We start from the raw sequence: 16,436 nt of genomic DNA on the forward strand, positions 1-16,436 counted from the left end.
CCGAGGAGCCCCCCCCCACCTCACGGTTTTCAACTCCCCACTCCCCACTCTCCACTCTTGAATTCCTCCTCCGCTGTCAGGGGGCGTGAGCAATCTGCTCCATCCGCCTCCTGAGATATCCGCATCCTATTCAAGCCTCTGAGTCCGAAGGTTGTGGGTTCGAGTCCCACTCCAGGGACTTGAGCACAATAATCTCGGCTGACACTCCGAGTGCAGGGCTGAGGGAGCGCTGCACTGTCGGAGGTGCCGCCTTTCGGATGAGACATTAAACTGAGGCCCCGTCTGCTCTCTCAGGTGGGCATAAAAGATCCTGGAGCCAATATTTATCCCTCAATCAACCTAACAAAAAAACAGATTATCTAGTTATTATCACATTGCTGTGTGTGGGAGCTTGCTGTGCGTAAATTGGCTGCCGTGTTTCCCACATTACAACAGTGACTACGCTCCAAAAGCACTTTGAGACGTCCGGTGGTCGTGAAAGGCGCTATATAAATGTAAGTCTTTCTTTAAGAAAACGCTGTTGAGGGGGGAATGAGGTGTGAAAGAGAAATGAGAAAGCTTTGGCAGCAGAGCGGAGCTGGGAATTTCAGTTCACCGCAGAACAGAGAGTGAGGCCAGGAATGTTAATGGGTGAGGAAAGATCATGTTTCTCCAGCCTTGCCTAAAGCACATCCGAGAGAAGCTATTCGAGCTGTTGATTACTAACAGATGCAGTGTCAGCTTTTAGACCCTGACCTCTGGGGGGGTCACCCAATCCTTCCAGGTGCAAAGGTCAGGAAAAAAGGGTCTGTGCCACTTTTACCCAGCATTCTGGGGCTTCTCAGAAGAGCTGGAGCTGTGCCCTTACCCCTACATCGGGTGTAGGCCCGTTGCTATGGTGATATGGCCTGGTCTCCTCCCTCATGTTCCGGGGACACCATTGCTCCAGTGTAGGTGCACCCAGTGAAACATGGCGCTCTACGGCCTGCTCCTGCCCCCGCCACCCCAGCCCCCCTGTGGGGGTTGACCAGGGGCTAAATCTTACATTCTCTCCCACCCCAGGATGTATTCGGGCAGCCGAGGCTTCCTCCATCAGCTAGTAGGCCTGGTCTCGCCAGGCTCTGTCCAGGCTAGCTCCAGGGACATCTGCCCTGTCGGCCTGTCCTGCTGGGGAAGGAGATCACAGGCGTATTATTTAGCAGGCTCCACGGCATTAGGCCTTCACTGTGTGGGCCTGGACAACAACAACAACTTGTATTTATATAGCGCCTTTAACGTAGTGAAACGCCCTAAGGTGCTTCACAGGAGTGTTATGAGATGAAAACTTTGACACCGAGCCACATAAGGAGAAACTGGGGCAGATGACCAAAAGCTTGGTCAAAGAGGTAGGTTTTAAGGAGCATCTTAAAGGAGGAGAGAGAGGTAGAGGGGCGGAGAGGTTTAGGGAGGGAGTTCCAGAGCTTGGGGCCCAGGCAACAGGAGGCACGGCCACCAATGGTTGAACGATTATAATCAGGATGCTCAAGAGGGACGAATTAGAGGAGCGCAGACATCTTGGGGCGTTGTGGGGCTGGGGGAGATTACAGAGATAGGGAGGGGTGAGGCCATGGAGAGATTTGTAAACAAGATGAGAATTTTGCCACCCAGGAAAATCCTCTCTATGGTATCTGAGGGACGCAATAACTCAAGTGCTTCACGTGCATCACGCCAAGAACTGACCTGAGCAGGCGATGCTGTGCAGGGGGAAGTGGGGGCGGTCGTTATTGGTGGGACGCTGCACTGTAAGGCTGGATTGCTGCTTGAAGATACCAGTGCCTTGCTCAGTGAGCTTTGTTGTACCTGGGCCCTGCTGCTGTCCCAGGATGTCCTGGGCCAGACCTGCGGACGCTAGCCTCGGTCTCCCTGGAGTGCCTGCTTTCACCCGTCTGGTCCTTTTCCCCTAGGGGAGGCACAGACCTCGGCTTCAAACAAAGCTTTGCCCGAGGGTTTGGGGGAATCTGGCCTCTGCTTGCTCTGATAGGCTCAACACCGATTGGGCAAATTCCCTCACGGGAGGTTGGGGAGGGGGGGGGGGTCAGTGGGGGCCCAGGGTTACCAATCCTCCAGGGCTGGGGGCGGAGGGACGGGCGGTCGGAGGCATGAGTCCATGGCATGAAACCTCCAGGAATATGACCAATCAGAGTTGGCAACCCCTAGTGTGAGCATCACCCAGCTGGCATCGTGGGTCGAATCGATGCTCTCGGGTTCTAGGAATGCCCGTTGGGCGGGCCTGTGGAGTTGTGTTGGCTTCTTGTGCTCCCGGTCACTGGTTGAGGTGGTTGTAATGTATTTGTTTTGTGGGTTCTTTGCTTAAGAATTCATAGCAACACATTGCTATTAAGAACTAGTTGGTTTATTAGCAAAGGTTTAACAATCACACTCCATTTAACCAGTTCATCCACCAAGCTCAGAACCACCTGCCTCGTCGTGGATCCCCCGAACCCAACTGGCTGGGGTTTCTTGGTGAGCATCACGTGACTGGCTAAGCCACTCCCAACTCAACAGCTCCACCAACCTGTGAGCATCCTCTCTGGTGCATACATTACAGGGGTGAAATCGTGGAGTTGGCTCAATGAGACTGTGATCACCTCACTGTACGGCAGAGCTCCCGAGCACCAGGCTGGAAGGAAGGTGATGCGTAAAGGTGGAGGGTGGGAGGGTGGGGATGACTGATGGCCCCCTGCAGTGCTGACAGGTTGATCGAGTCTGCAGCTGAGGACAGGACAGACCTGTGCCACAGCCTTCATGCGAAACCCCTCCCAGACGCACCTCCTTGGTACCCGTGACACAGGCTGGGCCTTGTGGGATACGCACGATAAATATAGTGTCTGCATGGAGGAGAGATTGAGCAGATTATGCCAATATTCTCTCGAGTTTAGAAGAATGAGGTGATCTCATTGAAACATACAAAATTCTTACAGGGCTTGACAGGGTGGATGCAGGGAGGATGTTTCCCCTGACTGGGAGTCTAGAACCAGGGGTCAGTCTCAGAATAAGAGGTTGGCCATTTAGGACTGAGATTAGGAGAAATTTCTTCACTCAGAGGGTGGTGAATCTTTGGAATTCTCTACCCCAGAGGGCTGTGGATGCTCAGTGTTTGAGTATATTCAAGATAAGAGATCGATAGATTTTTGGATATTAAGGGAATGAGGGGTTCTGGGGAAAGTGCAGGAAAGTGGAGTTGAGGTCAACGATCAGCCATGATCGTATTAAATGGCGTAGCAGGCTCGAGGGGCCAAATGATCTTCTCCTGCTCCTAATTCTTATGTTCTTAATTGTGTAACGTACTTCACTTACTAACTCACGAGGTGAATGAAAATCAGAAGAACTATCGAAAGCTTCCGCAGTTATTAACACTCACAGTTGTCCTTCATCTCGGCCAGCTCAGTCCAGAAGTCGCTGTGAGATTTACGTGTCTGGTCGGCCAACCTTGTGACTGAAAATGAAAGGCAGTGTTAATGCGCATTTCAGCGTGAGGTCATTCTAATCACGCTTTCAGGTTTAACTCAGCAGACTCCGTTGGCGTCGTACCCCACGTGACAGAATTGTGAGGCAGGGCCACACTGAAACCACACAGCTCCAGAGATCAGCAGGAAAGTAGTTACCCCTTCTCACACCAGTTATCTCCCGACAACCCTGGTTACTGTTGGAAATGTGTGGGAGGGGGATCGATTGGAAATGGCTGTTGAGAATCCCACTTCTTCGTGCGCAGCGGGGGCTTCGATTCCGGGAGGAGGCCAACGTCCGTCAGTTGGGTGTCAACAGAAGTGGAGGGGAGGGACGTGGGAGCCTAGACGTGGGGGCCCGGGGGAGGGGAGGGCGGGTGTGGCGGGGATGGGGGGGGGGGCACTCGCTGCACCATCCTCAATTACAAGCTTAATATTGCAATCAAACCCCTCTGTTGCTGATATTTCTAGTACTGGTCAATCTCCCCTGGCACCACACCCTGGGAGTTCAGAACAAGTGGACTTTCCAGGTGAAGTGGAGTGGAGTTGCCGAGACACAATTCAGTCCGCATTTTAAAATCACACGTTCAGTTCTTATTTTTATAATTCCGATATAAATTCCGAGCTCCCCACATATAATGTAAATGACCTATGTAAACTTGTCACGCTGCAATTACAGCCTCCTGCCACTGGTGGCACTGCAGCACCAGTACAGGGGGAAGGGTGTGATTACATCGTGACACGTTTACATAGGAAATTCCCATTGTAACTGGGTACATGGGAATTCAGAACAGGAAATGTTGATGGGAAGTGCACACATAAGATTTAATAATATTTTATCTTGACTCCACAATTCGGAGGATGTGCAGACCGAATAAAACAGAGAAATGCTTGTAAAAGAAATGGAAAGAAATCTTTGTCAGTTATTTATAACTTACTTTCATTCTTCACCTGTGCCTGACCCCAGTTCAATTCCGTGCGTGCATTTCCTACGTCTCCAGACAACATTGTAACTGCAAATACAACCAAATCTTAATGCAGGATCTGCTGCTGGTAGCATGAGATTATTGTCACAGTTACTTCATGTCAAAACTAGAAATCATGGTTTAAAAACCAGGATGAAAACATTCTACCTAAACGCACGCAGCATTCGAAATAAAGTAAATGAGTTGACGGCACAAATCATTACAAATGGGTATGATTTGGTGGCCATTACAAAAACGTGGTTGCAGGGTGGCCAAGACTGGGAATTAAACATGCAGGGGTATCTGACGATTCGGAAAGATAGACAAGAAGGGAAAGGAGGTGGGGTAGCTCTGTTAATAAAGGATGATATCAGGGCAGTTGTGAGAGACGATATTGGCTCTAATGAACAAAATGTTGAATCATTGTGGGTGGAGATTAGAGATAGTAAGGGGAAAAAGTCACTGGTGGGCGTAGTTTATAGGCTCCCAAATTATAACTTCACGGTGGGGCGGACAGTAATCAAGGGAATGATGGAGGCATGTGAAAAAGGAACGGCAGTAATCATGGGGGATTTTAACCAACATATCGATTGGTCAAATCAAATCGCATGGGGTAGCCTGGAGGAGGAATTCATAGAATGCATACCGTATTGTTTCTCAGAACAGTGTGTTACAGAACCTACAAGGGAGCAAGCTATCTTAGATCTGGTCCTGTGTAATGAGACAGAAAAAATAAACGATCTCCGAGTAAAAAATCCTCTCGGAATGAGTGATCACAGTATGGTTGAATTTGTAATACAGATTGAGGGTGAGGAAGTTGTGTCAGAAACGAGCGTACTATGCTTAAACAAAGGGGACTACAGTGGGATGAGGGCAGAGTTGGCTAAAGTAGACTGGAAACACAGACTAAACGGTGGCACAATTGAGGAACAGTGGAGGACTTTTAAGGAGCTCTTCCATAGTGCGCAACAAAAATATATTCCAGTGAAAAAGAAGGGTGGTAAGAGAAGGGATAACCAGCCGTGGATAACCAAGGAAATAAAGAAGAGTATCAAATCAAAGACCAATGCGTATAAGTTGGCCAAGGTTAGTGGGAAACTAGAAGATTGGGAAAATTTTAAACAACAGCAAAGAATGACTAAGAAAGCAATAAAGAAAGGAAAGATAGATTACGAAGGTAAACTTGCGCAAAACATAAAAACAGATAGTAAAAGCTTTTACAGATATATAAAACGGAAAAGAGTGACTAAAGTAAATGTTGGTCCCTTAGAAGATGAGAAGGGGGATTTAATAATGGGAAATGTTGAAATGGCTGAGACTTTAAACAATTATTTTGCTTCGGTCTTCACAGTGGAAGACACAAAAACCATGCCAAAAATTGCTGGTCACAGGAATGTGGGAAGGAGGACCTTGAGACAATCACTATCACTAGGGGGGTAGTGTTGGACAGGCTAATGGGACTCAAGGTAGACAAGTCCCCTGGTCCTGATGAAATACATCCCAGGGTATTAAAAGAGATGGCGGAAGTTATAGCAGATGCATTCGTTTTAATCTACCAAAATTCTCTGGACTCTGGGGAGGTACCAGCAGATTGGAAAGCAGCTAATGTAACGCCTCTGTTTAAAAAAGGGGGCAGACAAAAGGCAGGTAGCTATAGGCCGGTTAGTCTAACATCTGTAGTGGGGAAAATGCTTGAAACTATCATGAAGGAAGAAATAGCGGGACATCTAGATAGGAATAGTGCAATCAAGCAGACGCAGCATGGATTCATGAAGGGGAAATCATGTTTAACTAATTTACTGGAATTCTTTGAGGATATAACGAGCATGGTGGATAGAGGTGTACGGATGGATGTGGTGTATTTAGATTTCCAAAAGGCATTCGATAAGGTGCCACACAAAAGGTTACTGCAGAAGATAAAAGTACGCGGAGTCAGAAGAAATGTATTAGCATGGATAGAGAATTGGCTGGCTAACAGAAAGCAGAGAGTCGGGATAAATGGGTCCTTTTCGGGTTGGAAATCGGTGGTCAGTGGTGTGCCACAGGGATCGGTGCTGGGACCACAACTGTTTACAATATACATAGATGACCTGGAAGAGGGGACAGAGTGTAGTGTAACAAAATTTGCAGATGACACAAAGATTAGTGGGAAAGCGGGTTGTGTAGAGGACACAGAGATTTGGATAGGTTTAGCGAATAGGCTAAGGTTTGGCAGATGGAATACAATGTCGGAAAGTGTGAGGTCATCCACCTTGGGAAAAAAAACAGTAAAAGGGAATATTATTTGAATGGGGAGAAATTACAACATGCTGAGGTGCAGAGGGACCTGGGGGTCCTTGTGCATGAATCCCAAAAAGTTAGTTTGCAAGTGCAGCAGGTAATCAGGAAGGCGAATGGAATGTTGGCCTTCATTGCGAGAGGGATGGAGTACAAAAGCAGGGACGTCCTGCTGCAACTGTATAGGGTATTGGTAAGGCCGCACCTGGAGTACTGTGTGCAGTTTTGGTCACCTTACTTAAGGAAGGATATATTGGCTTTGGAGGGGGTACAGAGACAATTCACTAGGCTGATTCCGGAGATGAGGGAGTTACCTTATGATGATAGATTGAGTAGACTGGGTCTTTACTCGTTGGAGTTCAGAAGGATGAGGGGTAATCTTATAGAAACATTTAAAATAATGAAAGGGATAGACAAGATAGAGGCAGAAAGGTTGTTTCCACTGGTCGGGGAGACTAGAACTAGGGGACACAGCCTCAAGATACGGGGTAGCCAATTTAAAACCGAGTTGAGAAGGAATTTTTTCTCCCAGAGGGTTGTGAATCTGTGGAATTCTCTGCCCAAGGAAGCAGTTGAGGCTAGCTCATTGAATGTATTCAAGTCACAGATAGATAGATTTTTAACCAATGAGGGAATTAAGGGTTACGGGGAGCGGACGGGTAAGTGGAGCTGAGTCCACAGCCAGATCAGCCATGATCTTATTGAATGGCGGAGCAGGCTCGAGGGGCTAGATGGCCTACTCCTGTTCCTAATTCTTATGTTCTTATGTTCTTACGGCACACGGGGAGAAGTGATTGTCCTCCACCAAGCACCTATCTCCCAGAGTAAGGTAGAGTGGAAAGGGGGTGGAGCCACATTGCGCTGACCTCTGCCCCTGTGAGCTTTATCCATATTCCCAGGGTATCCTCTTCACTTGCCTGGATGAGTGCAACTCCAACAACACTCAAGAAACCCGACACCATCCAGGACAAAGCAGCCCGCTTGATTGGCCCCCCATCCACCACCTTCAACATTCACTCCCTCCACCACCGGCGCACTGTGGCTGCAGTGTGCACCATCTACAAGATGCACTGCAGCAACTCGCCAAGGCATCTTCGGAACCAGTCTGTTATCATGCAGTAACCAGGGAAAGAACCTTTAAGGTTAGAAAGAGGTTTGAGAGGGTAGACATGGAGATGATGGTTTCACTCGCCAAGGCTTCTTTGGCAGCACCTCCCAAACCCGTGACCTCTACCACCTAGAAGGACAAGGGCAGCAGGCGCATGGGAACAACACCATGAAGTTCTCCTCCAAGCCACAAACCACCCTGTCTTGGAAATATATCGCTGTTCCTTCATTGTCGGGGTTCAAGAAGTCCCACTCTCCCTCCTTCGTAAAGGCAACTAGAAAGGGGCGATAAATACTACCCTTGCCCCATCCTGAGGATTCATTGAAAAAGTAATTGCCCAGTCCCAGAGCTCGCGCCTGAAACAATTGTACGTGACCTGGAAGTGATGTCAGAAAGCCTCCTGTGTCATTTCTGTGCCTTTAGAGGCCGGAGTGTGAGTCCCATGGAAGGCACCCAGCCCCACTGATTGGAGGGTGTGAGAGGGGCCATGAAATCTCCCACATCTATTCTCTGGGGATCAGGAGGCCTGGAGCCCAACTGGCTGATGCTTCTGGAGAGGAGCCATTAGCTGCTGGCCTGAGATAGGCTCAGGGTTGCTTCTCAGTCTGGATGCACCCGACATCTTCTGGGGCAGCCCTGGGGATGGCCAGTAATAAGCTCAACCCCAAAATTCATCCAAGTTCACCCTCAGGCAGAGTCAGGCAGAGTAATCAGAGCACAACCCGACTAACATTGGACCTGAGTGAGGAGTGGAGTGCGGGGGAGGGGATGGATATCAGCCCATAGTCTCCAACTTTAAACATTCCACAGCAGTGCCCAGGGAATGGAGTCCCGGACTACAGCAGTCAGGTTAACAACACCATTCCAGAATTGGTTAGTTACAGTTCATTCTCAACGGGATCAGACTCCAGTATAAAACAAATGGCAAGTGATCCAGAGGGCCAATGTCTAATTGAGGTGTTTAAGATGATAAAGGATTAATTGGGGAGTTAGAGAAACTATTTCCTCTGGTGGGGGGAGTCGAGAACAAGAGGGCGTAACCTTAACATGAGAGCCAGGCCGTTCAGGGGTGATGTCAGGAAGTACTTCTTCACACAAAGGGCAGTGGGAATCTGGAACTCTTCCCCCAAAAAGCTGTTGAGGCTGGGGATCAATTGAAAATTTGAGATTGACAGATTTTTGTTGGGCAAGGGTATTAAGAGATACGGAACGAAGGCAGGAGATGGAGTTAAGATACAGATCATGATCTAATTGAATGGCGGAACAGGCTCGAGGGGCTGAGTTTGCCTCCTCCTGTTCCTATGTGCCTGCCACCTGTATATATGGCAGCACCAGCCTCGAGGTTGGTTAAATTCGGTCAGGTACAGACGGGCTGCCTCACACAGTGCCAATATTGGCCATGACACTACGGCGAGGTTCCTGGTACCTCTGTCCTCGGCCCAGCCGTGCCACCGACCATTAACCTGGGTGCACCAGGCTGCTTTGTCCCACAACAGTCTGACGAGTCGGGAGTTGGGGGGTTTGATGCTCAGGACTGGGTGTGAATCATCAGTGCCCCTTCAGCGACACAGTGCTCTGTGAAAGGTGCTCATTATTTACTTACTATTGTTGTTTATCTGTGTCTGGCCCCTCAGTAACTGGGCATGTCCGTTTCTGATCTCAGTGCTCAGATCTGCAATGAAAGTCAAACATTGCTTGAGAACTTCTGACAACAGTGATCTCAGCACAGTGCGATCCAAATATACCCTGCACAGTGCGATCCAAATAAACTGTTCACAGTGCGATCCAAATGCACTGTGCACATTGCGATCCAAATAAACTGTGCATAGTGTGATCCAAATACACTGTGCACAGTGCGATCCAAATAAACTGTGCACAGTGTGATTCAAATATACCCTGCACAGTGTGTTCCAAATACACCATGCACAGTGTGATCCAAATATACCCTGCACAGTGTGATCCAAATATACTCTGCACAGTGCGATCCAAATACACCGTGGACAGTTTGATCCTAATATACCCTGCACAGTGCGATCCAAATACACTGTGCACAGTGTGATCCAAATACACTGTGCACAGTGTGATCCATACACACTCATCACAGCTGACCTTCCCTCTGTGACTGACCATCACAGCTCACCTTCCCTTTGTTACTGACCATCACAGCTTACTTTCCCTCTGTGACTGACCATCACAGCTTAACTTCCCTCTGTGACTGACCATCACAGCTTAACTTCCCTCTGTGACTGACCATCACAGCTCACCTTCCCTTTGTTACTGACCATCACAGCTTACTTTCCCTCTGTTATTGACCATCACAGCGTCCTCTTGGCCATAATGGTGAATTAAATGCCACCACAATGCAAACTTTCCAATCCAACCATATACATCTTTCCATCCAACATGACATCAAGGAATCAACTCCACATCCTTAACATTCTGTTAGTGACTGTCTTGTGTATGCCTTTGCCGATCCGAGTGATGTCACATAGTGCTACCCCAGTGGCTGCAGCAAGGCTGCTGGGAGGCTGCTGACTTTCAGTGGGGGGATTCTGCAGATGCAGGACGACCTCGAGGAGTCGGTGGCTGGGAGTGTGAAATCGAGCGACGGTGTTTCTTCTTCTTCTTCACTCTCCTCTCCCTCTTCTTGTTCAATCACCAGCTGGGCAGGCTGCATTTCTTGGGTGTGTGTAACAAGGAAGGCACAAGGGTGGGGTTGTGGTGAGGGGAGGGCGGGAAAGCAACAGGTGCATGTGAGAAGGGGGATAAATTATGAGGATACCCTCTCAGCCACTCTGGCCAAGGGCTCAGCCACGTCCTGCCAAGAATGGCCAGCGTCGCCTCCCCCCCAGGGGATGAATTGAAACTAGAAATGGGAGGTGTGCCCTGTGCTTGGTACAGATTGTTGTGGGGAGGGCGGAGGGGCAGTGGTGCATTGAGCAATGTGTGAGGCTCGTGGTGCAGTTGGTAGGAGATGACTTTTGAAGATGCTACCAACACCGCCATTAACACCGGACCGCAGTTTTCACCGATACCAAATTTCTGGGCAAATCCAGGACTGATGTGGGTATTAGCAAAGGGTCGTATCTGTGTATTATTTTCTGTATTCAATGAGGAATAGGTGCGGAAGGGCGCATAGCACTGGTGGGAAGATATGACCCCCCCTTCCATTACAGGGGAGGGCCAAGCTGCTGACCCTGCAGGAGGGAGAAGATGCCAGTGCTGGAGTACCAGGGAGTGGGATGTTGCCGTGGTAGCAGCCCGGCTCACAAGCGGAGCGCCGAGCTACAACATCACGGCATGGACCCCGCGACCAAGAGTGAAGAGGCCGCGACCGTGAATTCGGCCATTTTGTAAATTTTCAGTACTGCACCTTCTCTTCAATTTTCATTCTGCGAGGGGCCTACAGACGGTGCCTGCCCCGCGAGGGGTCTACAGCCCAATGCCTGCTCCACGAGGGGCCTACAGACGGTGCCTGCCCCACGAGGGGTCTATAGCCCGGTGCCTGCTCCACGAGGGGCCTACAGCCCAATGCCTGCTCCACGAGGGGCCTACAGCCCAGTGCCTGCTCCGCGATGGGCCTACAGCCCGGTGCCTGCCCCGCGAGAGGTCGATAGCCCAATGCCTGCTCCACGAGGGGCCTACAGCCCAATGCCTGCTCCACGAGGGGCCTACAGCCCGGTGCTTGCTCCGCGAGGGGCCTACAGCCCGATGCCTGCTCCACGAGGGGCCTACAGCCCGATGCCTGCTCCGCGAGGGGCCTACAGCCTGGTGCCTGCTCCGCGAGGGGCCTACAGCCCGATGCCTGCCCCGCGAGGGGCCTACAGCCCGATGCCTGCCCCGCGAGGGGCCTACAGCCCGGTGCCTGCTCCACGAGGGGCTTACAGCCCGGTGCCTGCTCCGCGAGGGGCTTATAGCCCGGTGCCTGCTCCGCGAGGGGCTTACAGCCCGGTGCTTGCCCTGCGAGGGGCCTACAGCCCGGTGCCTGCTCCGCGAGGGGCTTACAGCCCGGTGCCTGCTCCGCGAGGGGCCTACAGCCCGGTGCCTGCTCCGCGAGGGGCTTACAGCCCGGTGCCTGCTCCGCGAGGGGCTTACAGCCCGGTGCTTGCCCCGCGAGGGGCCTACAGCCCGGTGCTTGCCCCGCGAGGGGCCTACAGCCCGATGTGAGCTCTGTGAAGCTCCGGGGCGATAACGGGTCACCGTGCACGGTGATGGCGTCGTTTCCGCTGGAGCAGCGGCCCGGGGTGCTATCGGCTAGCCCTCCCGCCAAACACTCGTGGAGCTAATCTAATTAAAACATATAAAAGTCTTAAGGGGTTTGATAAGGTTAATGCTGAGACAATGTTTCTTCTGACTGGGGAGCCTAGAAACAGGGGTCACAGTCTCAGAATAAGGGGTCGGCCATTTAGGACTGAGATGAGGAGATATTTCTTCACTCAGAGGGTGGCAAATCTTTGGAATTCTCTGCCCCAGAGGGCTGTGGTGGCTCAGTCATTGAGTGTATTCAAGACAGAGGTCAATAGATTTTAGGGAATTAAAGGAAAGTGCGGAAAGGTGGATTTGAGGTAGAAGATCAGCCTTGATCTTGTTGAATGGTGGAGCAGGCTCGAAGGGCCAAATGGCTTATTTCTGCTCCTGTTTCTTATGTTCTCATGTTCTTATATCTCACTGACCAAGCTTTTGGTCATCTGTCCTAATATCTCCTTATGTGGCTCAGTTGTCTGATAATGCTCTTAACACTCGACACAACAGTTGAGGCCAAAGAGGAATTCTACTCCAGCTTCAAACAATCCTTGTTCGAGTCCCTGTGGACAACAAGCTGATCCTCCTCGGCGACTTCAATGACAGAGTCGGTAAGGACACAGACCTCTGGGGAGGCGTGATCGGCAGAGAGGGGGTAGGGAAAACCAACTCCAGCGGTACCCTGCTCCTGACAAAATGCCTAGAACACGACCTTGTCATCACCAACACCTTGTTCTGTCAGAGGGACATGTACAAGGCATCGTGGCAACATCCTCGCTCCAAGCACTGGCACCTGCTCGACTATGTCATCGTCTGAGCGAGTGACCGCAAGGATGTTCAAATGTTCAAGGATGTTCAAGAATATATTCAAATCACAGATAGATATATTTTTAACCAATAAGGGAATTAAGGGTTATGGGGAGCGGGCGGGTAAGTGGAGCTGAGTCCACGGCCAGATCAGCCATGATCTTGTTGAGTGGCGGAGCAGGTTCGAGGGGCTAGGTGGCTACTCCTGTTCTTAATTCTTATGTTCTTATGTTCTTATGTTCTTATTAATGTTAGGGAAGTCCAGAACCAAGGGTCACAGTCTAAGGATAAGGGGTAAGCCATTTAGGACCGAGATGAGGAGAAACTTCTTCACCCAGAGAGTGGTGAACCTGTGGAATTCTCTACCACAGAAAGTTGTTGAGGCCAATTCACTAAATATATTCAAGAAGGAGTTAGATGTAGTCCTTACTACTTGGGGGATCAAGGGGTATGGCGAGAAAGCAGGAATGGGGTACTGAAGTTGCATGTTCAGCCATGAACTCATTGAATGGTGGTGCAGGCTTGAAGGGCCGAATGGCCTACTCCTGCACCTATTTTCTATGTTTTTTTTCTATGTGCGCATCACCCGCACCATGACAGGAGCTGATGATTACTGGACGGACTACCGTCTAATCCGTTCCATCATCAACATTAATGTAGCCCCAAAGCAACGATGGCAACAGAAGCAATGCTGCAGAAAAATCAACGCTGGGGCATTTAAAGACCCAGCTAAGAGAGCCCTATACAGCCAGCGCCTCACAGCCAATCTGGCGTGCCTTGATGACCCCGAGATGCAGAATGCCCACAGCACTTGGTCTGCCCTCCAGGCCTTCATAACTAGTGCCTGCAAAGAGACGCTCGGTTACTCAACCAGGAAACACCAGGACTGGTTTGATGAGAATGACCAGGAGATCCAGGAGCTAATAAATCACAATCGCAGAGCATTTCTGAGCCCTTAAACAACAACCCAACTCGGGAGCAGCAAAGCAGTGTTACAGACGGCTCAAGGCTGAGGTCCAACAAAAAAAGCCGGGACCGATGGTGGGCGGAGAAAGCGCAGGAGATACAACAACTGGCCGACAGCCACAATATGCGAGGATTCTTCATTGCAGTCAAGGCCACCTACGGTCCAATCCCATTGCTGGCCAAGAACGGCGAAACACTCATCAAGGAAACCGAGGCAGTCAGGGCCCGCTGGAAGGAGCACTTCGAAGATCTCCTTCCCGCAGCATGCTACCCGCCACCATCTCAGTAAAACCCCAGCCCTGCACGAGATAGAAAAGGCCATCTGTCAGCTCAAGAACAACAAGGCAACGGGAGCCGAGGCTCGTGACCATCTTCAAAAAAGGGGACAAGTCCGACTGCGGCAACTACAGAGGAATCTCCCTGCTATCAGCCACTGGGAAAGTCGTCGCTAGAATCCTCCTCAACCGTCTTCTCCCTGTGGCTGAGGAGCTCTTCCCAGAGTCACAGTGCGGATTCCGTCCACTAAGGGGTACAACAGACATGATCTTTACCACGCGACAACTACAAGAGAAATGCAGGGAACAGCAACAACACTTGTACATGGCCTTCTTTGACTTCACAAAGATCTTTGACACTGTAAACCGCGAGGGACTATGGAGCGTTCTCCTCCATTTTGGCTGCCCCAAAAGTTTGTCACCATCCTCCGCCTGCTCCACGATGACATGCAAGCCATGATCCTGACCAATGGATCCACCACAGACCCAATTCATGTCCAGACTGGGGTCAAGCAGGGCTGCATCATCGCACCAATGCTCTTCTCAATGTTCCTTGCTGCAATGTTTCATCTCACTCTCAGCAAGCTCCCTGCTGGAGTGGAACTAAACTATAGAACCAGTAGGAACCTGTTCAACCTTCGCCACCTCCAGGCTAGATCCAAGACCGTCCCATCCTCTGTCATCGAACTACAGTACGTGGACGACGCCTGCATCTGCGCACATTCAGAGGCCGAACTCCAAGCCATCATCACCATCTTCACCGAGGCGTACGAAAGCGTGGGCCTTATACTAAACATCTGTAAGACAAAAGGTCCTTCACCAACCTTACCCCGCCATACAGCACTGCCCCCTGGTCATCAAAATCCATGGCGCGGCCTTGGACAACGTGGGCCACTTTCCATACCTCGGGAGCCGACTATCAGCAAGGGCAGACATCGATGACGAGGTCCAAATCCGCCTCCAGTGCGTCAGCGTAGCTTTCGGTGGCCTGAGGAAGAGAGTGCTTGAAGACCAGGACCTCAAATCTGGCACCAAGCTGGTCTACAGGGCAATAGTGATACCGACCCTCCCATATGGATCAGTGATGTGGACCATATACAGTAGACACCTCAAGTCGCTGTAGAAGTACCTCCAGCGCTGCCTCCACAAGATCCTGAAAATCCACTGGGAGGACGGACGCACCAATGTCAGTGTTCTCAATCAGGCCACCATCCCCAGCATTGAAGAACTGACCACACTCGACCAGCTCCACTGGGCAGGCCACATTGTTCGCATGCCCTGCACGAGACTCCCAAAAGCAAGCACTCTACTCGGAACTCCTTCTTCGACAAGCGAGCCCCAGGTGGGCAGAGGAAACGTTTCAAGGACACCCTCAAGGCCTCCTTGATAAAGTGCAACATCTCCATCGACACCTGGGAGTCCCTGGCCAAAGACCGCACAAAGTGAAGGAAGAGCATCCGGGAGGGTGCTGAGCACCTCGATTCTCGTCACCGAGAGCATGCAGAAAACAAGCGTAGACAGCGGAAAGAGCGTGCGGCAAACCAGGCTCCCCACCCACCCTTTCCTCCAACCACTGTCTGTCCTACCTGTGACAGAGACTGTAATTCCCATATTGGACTGCTCAGTCACCTGAGAACTCACTTTTAGAGTGGAAGCGAGTTTTCCTCGATTTCGAGGGGCTGCCTAAGATGATGACGATAACGCTCTTGTGAAACGCCTTGAGGTGTTTTACAATGTTAAAGGCGAATATATAAATGGAATTTATTGTTGTTGTTGTTGTAGCATTGTTTATTAAAAAAAATCCCGAAAGCGACTGTGAGAAGGTTCAACATGCATTGATAAACTAAATACAAGAGCTTGTGTTTGAGCCCTGGGCATTAGCAGATATTGAACGTATAAAGGCACATTCCAGTTTGTGACAAGACAGAGTTTGCATAAGGAAGTGGCGCAGGGCAGGAGAGACCCATCAGCCGAGGTTACAGGTCGTGCTCACTATATACTGACCCTCTACGGGAGTGTGGGTGTGCGCACACTGTGAGTCTGGACAGGAACAAGCTCAGCCCCGATGCTCACCACAGTTGGATAGCCTTCAACCATTCAGTGCCAAGAGCAGGGAGGTTATGCTTGAACTGTATAAAACACCAGTTAGGCCACAGCTAGAGTACTGCGTGCAGTTCTGATCAACACATTAAAGGAAATATGTGATTGCACTAGAGAGGGTACAGAGGAGATTTACGAGGATGTTGCCAGGATTGGAAAACTTTAGCTTTGAGGACAGATTAGATAGGCTGGGTTTGTTTTCCTTGGAACAGAGGAGGCTGAGGGGAGACCT

General features: G+C 50.4%; 1 protein-coding gene across 1 annotated transcript in view; it reads right to left on the reverse strand.

Moving 5' to 3' along the window:
• The window catches only part of LOC139237843 (asialoglycoprotein receptor 1-like), an 81,692-nt gene that overhangs the window by 9,373 nt on the left and 55,883 nt on the right, over nt 1-16,436 (reverse strand). Inside the window, exons 6-8 of the mRNA XM_070867068.1 lie at nt 9,418-9,486; nt 4,403-4,477; nt 3,380-3,454 (exon numbers count right to left, since the gene is read on the reverse strand). Coding sequence (XP_070723169.1) covers nt 3,380-3,454; nt 4,403-4,477; nt 9,418-9,486 — 219 coding nt within the window. The remainder of the gene's footprint in view (nt 1-3,379; nt 3,455-4,402; nt 4,478-9,417; nt 9,487-16,436) is intronic.

This window comes from Pristiophorus japonicus, chromosome 24, assembly GCF_044704955.1.
Source record: "Pristiophorus japonicus isolate sPriJap1 chromosome 24, sPriJap1.hap1, whole genome shotgun sequence".
Lineage (NCBI taxonomy): Eukaryota > Metazoa > Chordata > Chondrichthyes > Pristiophoridae > Pristiophorus > Pristiophorus japonicus.